The sequence below is a fragment of the Alexandromys fortis genome, unplaced genomic scaffold (assembly GCF_014885135.2).
Source record: "Alexandromys fortis isolate MF-2015 unplaced genomic scaffold, M_Fortis_MF-2015_v1.1 scaffold_3, whole genome shotgun sequence".
Taxonomy (NCBI): domain Eukaryota; kingdom Metazoa; phylum Chordata; class Mammalia; order Rodentia; family Cricetidae; genus Alexandromys; species Alexandromys fortis.
In genome coordinates this window covers 23034326-23047641 of record NW_026067909.1, presented here as the reverse complement: position 1 = coordinate 23047641, position 13316 = coordinate 23034326, and the positions used below count along the sequence as shown (strand labels likewise).

The 13316-nt window shown below is 44.4% G+C and overlaps 1 protein-coding gene across 3 annotated transcripts in view; it reads right to left on the bottom strand.

Annotated features, from left to right (window-relative positions):
- Positions 1–13316, bottom strand: part of Atp7b (ATPase copper transporting beta) — a 67314-nt gene that overhangs the window by 41090 nt on the left and 12908 nt on the right. The window contains exon 1 of one of the 3 annotated variants that reach the window (XM_050137748.1): positions 7229–7615. The exons of 1 other annotated variant lie outside the window; for it this stretch is intronic. In XM_050137748.1, the coding sequence (XP_049993705.1) occupies positions 7229–7465 (237 nt within the window). In that variant the 5' untranslated portion in view covers positions 7466–7615. Of the gene's footprint in view, positions 1–7228; positions 7616–13316 lie in introns of those variants that run through there. One more of the 3 variants, XM_050137747.1, reaches the window with a different exon arrangement.

Below are 13316 nucleotides of genomic sequence, written 5' to 3'. Positions count from 1 at the left end.
ACACCTATTCTTTAGTACTTACTCTTTGAGGTTATCTTCAAGTATTAGAAAATAATGTTTTAAATTTATATTTTGAAACTTTTACAGCTTTAATTTAAAAGACAAGTGTTACTTTGTGTGTGTGTGCTATTTTATGTATACATGTATAGAGAGAGTGTACATGCATACATGTACATATATATACAGCATGCATCCCTAGGCATGAAGAGGTCACTGAAATTCAAGGGTCTTCCTCTACTGTCCTCTACCTTATTCTTTCACTGAACCTGGAGCTTGCCTCCCAGCAGGCTGTCCAAGGAGGCCCCAGGCTTGGCCTGTCCTCACCCCAGTGCTGGGGTTATAGTGCACATCTATACCCAGCTTTACATGGGCGCCCAGAATCCAAGCTTAGGTCCTTCTGCTAGCACAGTAAGTACGTTAGTCACTAAACTACCTCCCTAGCCAAAGTGAGTAAAACTGAAAAATAAAATTAACATATATATAATATTATAATGTTATGTTATATGTTGATTATAATGTATATTATAATGTTGATAATAATACTATCTATTCACAAAATAAAAATTCTAACCCAGTGGTAGCCTCTCCAAGTGGCTCGGTGGGGTCAGGGGCAGACAGACACAGGGCTCCACGCTGTCACCTACAGCAGCCTGAGAAATCCACTTAACCTCTTAGGTACCTAGAGGCAGGCAAAGCCAGATCCTTGGCCATAGTGCAAAGGAGAAGTCTCGTATGAGCCAGCGGAGCAGCAGAGTTAGGGTATAAAGCACAGAGACTCTCTCTCTCTCGTGGAAAGAGTAAGGCCTGGGGTGTGGGCTCCTCAGAGCAGGCCAGTGACGGGTCTCAGCATTAGCCATACACACGACTTCTCTCAAGTCACATCGCAAAGGGCTACCAGTAGCCTTTCCTCTTCTTTTTCTCTTTTAAAAATTAAAACAAATCAAAACAAAACCATTCGTGTGTAGGCCAGAATCTGGGGGTCACTGATTTGGACAAACTGGCTAGGTCAGAAGACCCCAGATCCTCCAGTCTCTGACTCCCCAGCACTGGAATTCCAGACGCAGGCCATGTACCCAGTTTTTACGGGGATGCTGGGGTCTAACTGAGGTCCTCACACTGGCATGACAAGCACTTTACCAGCCAAGACTATTTCCCAGCACCATCCTTTTCTTTCTAATAAATGAAATTATGGAGTGATTTTAGAGGTGCACTAGATGGATTACAATCTGATTTTTTAAAAAAAAATAGGACTGTACAAAGGGGTTAGACAAGTTCTTACTATAAGGGGTTTCTGATGAAATTTCTAGAAAACTGAAGGTTTTCAGCTGAGAAGGGATAAAGGCCTTAAGCAAACGTCAATCGTGCTAGAATCAGAGGCTTTGAACCAGACCCCAGGAAGGGCCGCGACTCTTCCCACGCGACATTATCTTCCCTTCCTATCCTGCCTCACCGCTTCCTCCTACACAGCTCACGTCAGCCATTTCACGGAATCCCACTGCTTCTCGCTGTTTCCACTGTAACAACTGCTCCAACGGACACACCTCTTTTCTGCTTTGGAACGTGTATTTTCTCCAGTAACACCCCACTTAAGGGAAAGTGGTTTTTCCTGCCAAACAACCAAGGCTTAATTGACAGGCTAGTCACTATCAAGTAACTGTAAAAGTCTTATATTTAAAAAAGAAAAGTTGAATAAAGTAATATCATTGAAAACCACAAGGTGGGGCTGGAAAGACGGTTTGGTGGTTAAGAGTGTGCTGTGCTCTTCCAGAAGGCTGGAGTTCCATTCCCAGCGCCCATGCCTAGGGGCTGGATTTCACAACTGCCTATAATGCCAGCTCCAGAGCATCTGATGCCCTCTTCTGTCCTCGGCGGGTACCTGCATGCATTGCACATACCTACACAGATACACATTTTATTAAAAATAAAACCAAGCAATATGATTATGTAAAAGGGCTACATGGAAGATGTAAAACACATTACCAACTCACTGGAGAGAATGCCAACATCGACTTTAACTGACATATTTACACCACATGATAGAAATCAATAGACTCGGGGTTATTTTTTGTTGCTACACTGTTAAATGATCATCCTATTTGATGAAATAATGTATTTTATTATTATAACAACTATACTACATAATGCACTAGTTCCCAACCTTCCCAATGCTATGACCCTTTAATACAGCTCTTCAAGTTGTGGTGACCCCAACCATAAAATTATTTTTGTTGCTACTTCAAAACTGTAATTTTGCTACTGTTATGAATCATAACGTAAATATCTGTGTTTTCTGTGGTCTTTGAAGGTCGTGAAACACAGGTTGATAACCGCTGCTATAGTGGCAAAGAAATGTAGTTTTTTCTACACCGAATCATAGGTAGGGCCAGCTTCGTATAAAACAGACTTACATCTTTAAAACCTTCACCGTGAGCTGGGTGGTGGTGGCTCACGCCTTTAATCCCAGCACAGGGAGGCAAACGCAAAGTGGAGCTCTGTGAGTTCGAGGCCAGTGGTCTACAGAGTGAGTTCCAAAACAGCCAGGGCCGTTACACAGAGAAACCCTGTCTTGAAAACAAAACCAAAACCAACCAAACAAACAAACAAAAACCCTTCACTGTGAATCTAGTATGTTTATAGCAACATTACCGAATAAATGCATGAAGGGAACTCACCACTACAACAGTCTTCAGAAAAGGAAATGCACGTGGTTTACAAAGCCATTTTAAAAGTAGTAAGTATGAAGGTATTAAGATAAACCATTTCCCACCAACAGGCTGGCATTTTAAAGTTCAGCGATACCGTAAGCAAGCGCATAGAGAACAATGCACAACCACTGCTTACAGAAAGGTAAGCACGCAACTTTCTGGGAAGCAGTTATCAAATAGGCAAAAATTATCAAAATGTTAAGTGCTCAATGCTTCTGTCCTAAATCCCAGAACATTTCCTCTGAAACTCGGAGGATTTCATTATATGGATATAAAATTAGATGAGAATGATCACTGTCATATTTAAATGTTAAAATTTAGAAGCCAACTAAAAACTCTGTAGACAATTAGCTACATACAGCCCACCCACAGAAAGCTGTGTTGTGACTGTAAAACAGGCAAATGTATATAAAAAGACATCGACAGTTGGTAAAAGTGAGGAGCCACAGAAGAGCGCCAGGTGCGGTGTTAGCCCTCAACCCCAGCACTTCCCACAGAGAAGCAAGAAGACTCTAGGCTCCAGGCTAGCCTGGACTATGGAAAGAAAACCCCAATCTAACTACCTCTCACCAAGAACAAAATTCTGAATCCCATTTTCCAAAAGTATAAGGAATGTGAGTTCAGCTCAGTAGTAGACTATCCCGGGAGTGTAGCTCAGGGGTGCAAGCCTACTATGCATGCATGCATACTGTGCTTGAGGATCGGGTTCCACCATCAACACAGCAAATATTAATCAACTGATGGCAAATCCATAACCTAACACCCTTGTAGCCATCACCTGTTCACTCCTCTGTCAGTCCTACATGCTCTAATATAAAGTCAGGCACAAGCCACTCATCTCTTCATCCATTAGAAGCTTGCTGCTGAGACCTAGGCGACCAAATACAGGATAAAAAAACAAAATCATCAGTCTACCACCAAATGGGGTGGGGGTGGGGGGGGTTAACTCACTGACAAGATGTGTGCATGAGACATGAGGGCCTGGGTCAATCCCCCCCAACACAACAAAAACTCTGGCAGCTCATCATGACCTGGGAGATAAATGGGGTCATCCGTGTTGTTTCTAGGAAAAAGGAGACTTCTCGACATACTTAAGTCCCCAGTAAACCCCAACCACTCCCACTCCGCAGTTACAGTAGAGGCATCAAGGAGAGGCAAGACAATGGACAGATGGATGGATACTCCTTCTTCCGGCCCTCTCCTAAGCTTAGACCTCTGCTCACTGAAGACAAGTTCCTAGGGTGGTGGGGAAAATGTACTCAGCAAAAAAGCTGCTTATTCCAATGTTTTAGAAAAAAGGGAAATTTCCCCTTCCTGTTCAAAGCACAAATAAATCAGAGTAATGATTTAATTCTAAATTGAATAGAAATGTATGCTATGTTGTATAAGACACACAAGATTCAAACAAGAAAATTCATTAATCTAAAAAGCAATTTTAAATCTTTTTAATTACATTGCGTATGTGTGTATGTTGTGTGTGTGTGTGTTTGAAGGGCATGAACATCCTATGACTTGTGTGAAGCGCATGAGCATGTTACGACACACGTGTGGAAGTCAAGAGACAACTTTCGGGAGTTGGTCCTCGTCTTTCGTTATGTGGGACGTGGAGACTGCACTAGGGTTGCAGGTCTTGACAGCAGGAGCCTTTCCCTGCTGAGCCATCTCACCGGCCCAAAAACAAATCTGAAATGCTTCCCTCAGGGCAGCTTCTGGTGTCTTGTGAACCAAGTGCCACCTAAGACTTACCCTTCCCATTCACCAGGAATCAGTAGCTCTCTACTGCTCCATACTTTCACGCCTGTCTCACCAGATATGCGAAACAGTGTTTTGATGTTATTGGAAAAGCAAGGGCTTGTCATCAGACCTAAGATTAACTCCTTCGGGAACTTATTACCTAGTCAATCAATCTGAGCTTCTGTGGCTGTTACAGACAAGGCTACCTCTTCAGGTAATGATTAAAGTAAGTGACAATTAACTCAGTCTTACTCAATCGGCAAAAAACACACAGCTCAAGAACCACACGTTCTATATAAAAGCCTAGTTTTCTGTTTGTCGTCCTCCAGAAAGTGGATGCAGACGGGATCACAGTCGTATGAGGCGGGATTCCCTCACCCGGCTTTGAAATGAGAAATATGATGCTGAGCCTCCAAGACTCCGGGTCCAATAGCCTAGAATGAAACGAGGAGTCCCTACTAAGGTTTCTTCACCAGCTTCTCTTCAGAGGGGGCTGCTGCCCTAGTCAGATTCCGGGGAATCCCACAGCCTAAGAGATTAGCACAGCCCAAACCTCGGAGGCTGAGTTTACAAAGTCTGGGAAGTCTGAAGCATTTTTCCCAAGAAAATGTTTACTATTCTTCTGCCCTAAACACTTAGCTAAAGATATAGATAGATGTCGGCTACGAGTCACATACACCAGCAACATAGGATGTGTCTTCTTAATAAACGCTTTGTTATTCCCTAGGCTTCTAAAAGCTTCAACAGTTTGCCTGCCTGGTTAATGTCATTTAAAGAGCTACAAAATGAGAACGGAACAGTGACTCTCTGGAAGCAAAGTGCCTGGAATCCCCTGAGAACGGCGTTCATGTCTGGCCTGCCTGAGACCTACTCAAACTAGCCGATTTTACACATCCCTGGCCAGGAAGAAACTTGGAAAGAGTCTCTTGGAATTGTCTACAGATTCATCAAAAAATAAAAGGCAATTAAAAATTGGGGGGAGGCCGGGCGATGGTGGCGCACGCCTTTAATCCCAGCACTCGGGAGGCAGAGGCAGGCGGATATCTGTGAGTTCGAAACCAGCCTGGTCTACAGAGCTAGTTCCAGGACAGGCTCCAAAGCTACAGAGAAACCCTGTCTCAAAAAAAAAAAAAAAATTGGGGGGCAGGGGATTATCCTGGGGATTCAACCATGATCTACACCTACTAAGCTTCATCTCTAGTCTTTAAAAAAAAAAAAAAAAGATTTTAAATTTTTAAAAATAAATATTTCAGAGTATCCTGACTAAAGAGATGAAAGCAAATAAAGAATCCTAAATAAAACTGTTTCTGTTATCAATATTCAAGTAGGTCCTTAGCATTCAACAATCTCTCTCTCTCTTTCTCTCTCTCTCTTTCTCTCTCTCTTTCTTTCTCTTTCTTTCTCTCTCTCTCTCTCTCTCTCTCTCTCTCTCTCTCTCTCTCTCTCTCTCTCTCTCTCTCACACACACACACATACCACACATTAAGCCACACAATTTGGTTTGGGGATTTTCACATGAGCACCAGCACAGGCTTGGTGGTAGCAAGCACTTGTAATCCTAGCACTTGGGACACTGAGGCAGAAGGATTGCTGTAAGTTCTGGGGTTATATAGTAAGGTTTTGGCCAGTCTGGGCTACAGAGTAAGATTCTGTATAAAATCTAAACAAACAACAACAAAATGAACAGCAGAAAAACTCCTAAAAGAGGGCAAGTATTTAATGAAGACTTCTCTTTGTCTCTAACTAGTAGGATGCCTTCAAAATGTAGGCCCCAGCCATGACAAGCTTAATAGAGGCCGGAGTCTCAGAAGTTTACCCTAAGGTAATACCTGATTCCAAGAAAGATCACAAACTGAGACCATCCTGGCACCACCCAGGAACAGACCATCCAAAGGAAATTCCTAACGTTCCAACCATTGCAGATAGGATAACCTGACAGCCCACACCCATCGCTTTTCACCTAGATAACCCCTAGACAAATAACTGCCAATCAGGGGTCTTGAACCTTAGAAATCCCTCACCCCCACCTTGCCACTATAGAATCCCAACCCTAACTGAGCTCGGGGCTCTCCGATCATTTCAATACACTGAACAAACAGAGAGTCCTCCGAGTTTGTAAATTTGTATAAGAATAAAGGCTCTTTGTTTTTACATACAGGACTCGATCCCCTAGTTAGTTTTGGGGGGGGGGGACTCCGTGATCTGGGCGTGACACAAAATGACTTTCCCCCTACCTGATATTCAAGGAAAAAAATCCCACACAGACCATTAGGAGACGCCACTAAGACCGTCGCTCTTAAATAACCCTGTACACACTCCCTGCCCCCAGTAAAAATGACTTTTGGCCTAACAAAACTTCCATGTATTTGCTTAAGAAAAGCAGCTTCCCTCTGAAGCCACGTTTTTAAAGTATTTTATCTGAGTTGAGATCAGCAAAATAAGAACGAAGTACGGGACTGAGCACTTGTGTGGCAGGCTCATCACAAATGACAAATAAACAGGAGTAAAGGAAGGCCCGTTTGTCTAGCTGGTAGTTTGGGAAGCTTGTACTTCACCAAATTTTCTGAAAATATAAAGCAACAAGACCCAAATTTCACACTCCCACCTTGACCCCAACCCCGCAGACTTGACTCCTGTCAGTATGTCACTTGTATATACATACACACACACACACACACACACACACTCACAGGGCCAAGCCTCTCCCCATAGGAGACCTGGAGCTACCTCCTGCTGCAAACTTAGCCCCAGTCTGGGGAGCCTCTCAACCTATCTTCCCGTGGACCAACCTGGGAACTCCTTTCCAGGGTTCGAGTTAAAACGCTGCCTTCTTCCTCTGGCTGGGAAGAGTCTTTCTCCTCTGAAGAGGCCAGTCTGGCCAAGCCCCCGGCCCCAGAGCTCCTCCTGAAAGAGCACCTCTTGTGCATGGACAGCAATGTCACCTGCGGGTTACTCAGAGTAGCCAGGAAGGATTGCTCCGGGTTCAGGTGCGCCTTGCCCTTAGCCTTCTCCATAGCCAGGTCCATCGTCACTCCTTCCCTTCCCACTAGAGCAGTTGGGCTTCAACGCGCTTCTGGTGGTGTGAGGAAAATGCTTTCAAAAGGTCTTGCTCAATCACTGGGACAGGCGGCCTTCCCAGCAGGGCAAATTGCAGGCAGGGAGAGGCAGTCTTCAGTCTGCAGCCAGCTCAGGAACTTGCACACACCACACACCGTCGCCGGGTGCCTGTTTGCTTTGTTTATCTCCACTCAACCCAATTGGCAGTCTCTCATTCAGCACAGGTGTGGGGTACTGTGGGCCCCGGGAACAAAATCCACATACACCCAAGCCAGGAGCCCAGCACCTAACCTCCCAAAGCCAGGCACGGCTTCCTTTTAACCACCTGTACTCCTAGAAACCTGGCGAGAGACAGAAGTGATGAGGCACTTCCTCGTAGTGCCAAGCTGCAAGCGTTTTCCTGGAATAGTTTCAGACGCCTCGTCCAGCTCCAGCACTGGCAGAGGGAGGTCTACTGGGTAAGCGAAGTATTTCCCAGACAACAGGACTTGCATTCCCAAATAAGCACTAGGAAGCTCCATGCTTCCTGCAGCTTTGCGGTCCCTCGACTTCAGTAAGAACTGACTGCGCAAACGCACGGCTAGCAAGGCTCACTCAGCCTTTATATTGGCACAATCGGCAGGAACTAATCCATAACTCAGCCTTCTCAGGCTACCTGCTGCTCCACCTGAAGATCACCAGGCAGTGTGGAAATCCAGGCAGTTGCCCTCGGTCAGGCAGGGCAGTCTCCTTTCCCGTCCCCCACCTGACCCACTAAGGAAGGTGACTTCAGGCCTTCTGGGAAGAAAATTCAGACAGACACTGGCCACATCTACTGTTGGTGTGTGGAAGGTACACAGGGCAGAGTGAACGGAATCGGTGTGTACATCATTCACTCTGGGAGCAATCATTTCTGCATTACTCCCTCCCCACAGCTGAGCACACCACGTTTAGCTCACTGAAACATGTATGTAGAATCCGTGTCCTTTTGTAGCCACACTACGACATCTCTCTCTACCTGAAAATGACCTCAAGAACTCTGGACCAAGAGATCTGTCCTTGAGTGAGTGGTGTCAAGGATAGGGCTCAAGTGGAGCCACCTAGCATGCTCCACCCTGGGTTCCAGTTCCAGTACTACAACCAACTAACCAACCCAACAATCAGCACAACAACCAACCAACCAACCCAACAACCAGCCAAACCAACAATCAGCCCAACAACCAACCAACCAACCTAGCAACTAGCCCAACAACCAACCAACCCAACAACCATTTAGGTGTGCCTAAATATCTGGGGCTTTGTTTTACTTTTTGTTTCAGTGGCACTGAGATAGAACCCCAGGACCTCCTGCATGATGGGCAAGCACACCTAGAAGAATTTCTAAGCATAAATTGTAATACATTTGTGATATGGAAATACAGTTGTTAGAACATGAAGACAGAGGAAGGGGGCATTACAGAACTTACAGGCACAGGCCACTTTCTTGAGCCAGAAGATCTAGTCCAAACTGTTCTTTTTTCATCTTTCCCTCACATCTGACCCCAGTCCTCTCTCTCAATCCCACCTCCCAAACTACTCTGATTTAGCCTTCCTCTCTTTCAAATTGCCCCTGTCCCCTATTGAAATTCCAGCGGCACCGAGGTCAACACTATCTGTGCTTGTAATTCCTGTTAGGGAAATTCAACTGTCAAGAACACTTGGAGAGACAGAAGAAACTCTTTCATTACAAGAGGCTGCAACCCAAGCTCACACTGTGAAAAGGTCCTGCAACTTTTGTAGGTCTGGTAAGAGGGGCGGTCTGAGTCCCGTGTCCACCAAAAGGAATTTTCATCAGGCACGATTACAGGAGCAGACATTTTTGTACAAAGATGTTTTGCAGGCAGCAATAAAAGAAAGTAAACATTTGCTAGAGTTATGGACCTTCAATGTGGCCAAATGAGAGAGAAGGACAAAGGGAATGGGCCAATGCATCTTCCCAATGTGGCTACATTAAATAAAACTCCTTTTTCTGATTTTCACTTTTAATTTGGCTCTTTTAATTGACCTCTTGAGAGCAGGTAGCCAGACCTGACTTAGGGCATAGGCTGGGACCCCAACCCCTACCACGCATCTCCCACCCTGAGTTCAATAACAGTAGTAGTAATTAAAGCATACAGACTTTGGCAGATAAAAGGATATCTTTTTTAGCAAATAGGATCTGCATGTGACCTTTACCAAGATAGCTGTTGTACTTAATCTTCCAGGCAGTATTTATTTTTCCCAGCAAAAGGAGTAGAGGTCTCAACCAGCAGGCAGAAATCAGTACACTTCAGTAAAGCCAACTTATTTTACTTCTACATAACCCTCTGGTTACTAGGCAACGATTTCGATGAAGCGATTATATTATAGAGTAATAATATAATTATAGAGGTATTCTCATCATCTCCTGTTCATTATCTTTCCTAGGAGTCAACCGTCCTTTGTCCACCGACTCTGCGCGCTGATTTTCCACTCTTGCTTCTATTGCTTCATAGGTGCTCAATTCTGAGAAATGGCTGAGCTCTAGATCGATGGTAATGAACAAAGTCAGGTGCTAGGTAAGTCTGTTTAAATATATTTAAATAATTGAGTTGAGCTGTATGCACACAGCAGGGAATGCTTTTTAATCAGAATTCTTTAGATGTTTTGGTCCTGTTTTTCTTTTAGATGGGTCTTACCATAGCCCCAGTTGGTCTTAAACTTACCACATAGACCATCCTGGCAATCCTTCTGCCTCTGCTTTCTGAGTGCCAGTATTATAGGCATGTTCAACCATGCCTAGAAGTTCTACCTAGAAATTGCTTTTCTGTCCCCTTTACACAAACCCAAGGGCAAGCTCCATTATCCTCTCATTCATTCCTTCTAGAACAGCAGGACTCCAAAGTGTCACCTCGCACTCATGTATTTTGACTCCCACATGTGCAAATTTTGCTGTGTCCTAAAACAAAATTCTCACACACACACACACACACACACACACACACACACACACACATTTATATACACACTCCCTTTGCTGTCCCAAACATCCATTTTGCAAGCTGAGAAGCCTGGGCCCCAAAGGCAGATGGGCAGCTCAAGTTTCCATGAGCCCCTAGGACAAAAGCGCCCTGTTCGGGGGAGGGACATCTGGCACAGCAAACATTTCACCACTCAAAAAGATTACCAGCTCGACCCAGGAGCTTTCACTAGAAGGGCCTTCAAGAAAGACCCTGGGGCGGGCCAGGCCAGCCCTCTGAGGCACAAGAAGAGTCTCAGATTCTGTGACAAGACAGGACGGCAGAATCTGACACTAAGCTGCATGCTGGACACACAGAGGCCTGGAAGTTTCCCACACTGGGAATATGGTTCTCAAACACCACATTCCCCCCCACAGCTAAGGGCCCACTGCTCATTGATCCTTCGAGCCAGAACACAGACCGGTCAGACTGAAAGGCAAATGTTAAGTGTGCACACAGCATAAGACCCCAAAACCTTGGTCTAGCCCTGTAAGTCATGCCTGACCCTCTCATCCATGTACCCTCTCAAACTTGCCAGATCTAGCTGGGGTCCCACATCCAGTGTCCCAGCCTAGTCTGGCCACCTCTGCCTGCATCACCACCAACTTCCAGGTTTCTGTCATGACCCGCTCTGCCTATCCCACAACTCACAAGTTCACCCCATACCACACAAAACCTCTGCACCAGCCATGTCTGACCCCACACACAGGCTGGAACTGGGGCATGCGCACTACCACTAACCCAGTTCCATCTGTCCACCCGACTTCATCCCACCTGACCATTTCCAACCTCTCGGCCAACATGCTTGCATGTGTGCTCTCTTCTGTCCATATCGACACAGAAATAGAGAAGTCCACACACCCAGATCTCATGGCAAAATGCAAACGACATGAAAGATCAAGTCAGTATCTCCCATTCTAAATCCACCTGTCTTGTAGAAATGTTGCTGATGAAAATTAACCACAAGAACCCAAAGGCACAGAACTGAAAAGAACAATCATAGACTTTGAATCGAAGAATTCAAAGAGTTTAAAGAAGACACAAAGAAACAGCTCAGGGGAATTAAGGAAAAAGAGATTAAGAATAAACAAAACAAACAAAAATTAAAAAGAATAAACTCCTGAATGATGGTCAACAAACACACAACAGCCAGGCGGAGGCAGAGGTAGACAGGTCTCTTTGAGTTCAAGGCTAGCCTGGTCTATGTAGTAAGTTTCAGGACAGCCAGGGCTGAGAACTTGTCAAAAAAAAAAAGAGAGAGAAAAGAAAGAAAGAGAAAAACACATACACAAGCAATATTATACAGACTGAGCAGAGTGCATTTATGTATTTAGGAATATACGTATAAACATGTATGTGTGTCATGGTAATTAATGAAAAAAGAAGCTACAAATTTGATAGAGCTCAAGGAAGGGGACATGGGAGGGTATGGAGACACAAAAGTATGCTGGGTGCTTGGCTTAATCTATAGTCACGTGAGAGGAAGAAATCCCAGGTGGAAAGAAGAAAAAAAGCCTCCATCAGATTATGCTGAAGGCAGGCCTAAGGCTAGCCTGTAGGACATATTTTAGATTGTGATTGATGTGGGAGGGCCAAACCCCTCATGGGTGGGACTACCGCTGGACTAGTGATCATGAGTCACGTAAAAAAGTAGCAGAGCAAGCCGGTCAGCAGGAGCACTTCTCCGTGGCCTCTCCATTAGCTCCTGCCTCCAGATTCCTGGCCTGACTCAGTTCCTGCCCTGACTTTCCTTGACCATAAACAATGACCTGAAAATGTAAGCCAAGGCTGGGCGGTGGTGGCGCACGCCTTTAATCCCAGCACTTGGGAGGCAGAGGCAGGCGGATCTCTACGAGTTCGAGACCAGCCTGGTCTACAAGAGCTAGTTCCAGGACAGGCTCCAAAGCCACAGAGAAACCCTGTCTAGAAAAAAACAAAAAAAAAAAAAAGTAAGCCAAATAACCCTTTCCTACCCCAGCTGCTTTTGGTCATGGTGTTTATCACAGCAATAGAAACCCTAAATGAGACAGCAAGGGGAAAATGAGGTAATTACATTAAAATCTAAAAAAAAAAAATAGCACTTTCTTTTTTTTTTTAATTGATTTTTATTGAGCTCTACATTTTCCTGTGCTCCCCTCTCCCCTTCAGTCCTTCCCCCAAGGTTCCCATGCACCCAATTTACTCAGAAGATCTTGTCTTTTCTACTTCCCATGTATATTAGATCTATGTAAGTCTCTCTTAGTATCCGCATTGTTGTCTAAGTTCTCTGGGATTGTAGTTTGTAGGCTGGCTTTCTTTGCTTTATGTTTAAGAACCACTTATGAGTGAGTACATGTGATAATTGCCTTTCTGTGTCTGGGTTACCTCATTCAAAATAATGTTTTCTAGCTCTATCCATTTGCCTGAAAAATTCAAGATGTCGTTATTTTTTTCTGCTGTGTAGTACTCCACTGTGTATATGTACCACATTTTCCTTATCCATTCTTCGGTCGAAGGACATTTAGTTTCTTTCCAGGTTCTGGCTATGACAAACAAAGCTGCTATGAACATAGTTGAGCACATGTCCTTGTGGTATGATTGAACATCCTTTGGATATATATCCAAAAGTGGTATTGCTGGGTCTTGAGAAAGGTTGTTTCCTAATTTTCTAAAAAATCACCACACTGACATCCAAAGGGGCTGTACCAGAGTTGTTTTGATTTTCATTTGTCTGATGACTAAGGATGTTGAGCATTTCCTTAAGCATCTTTCAATCATTTTAGATTCCTCTGTTGAGGGTTCTCTGTTTAGGTCTGTACTCCATTTTTTTATTGGATTATTTGTT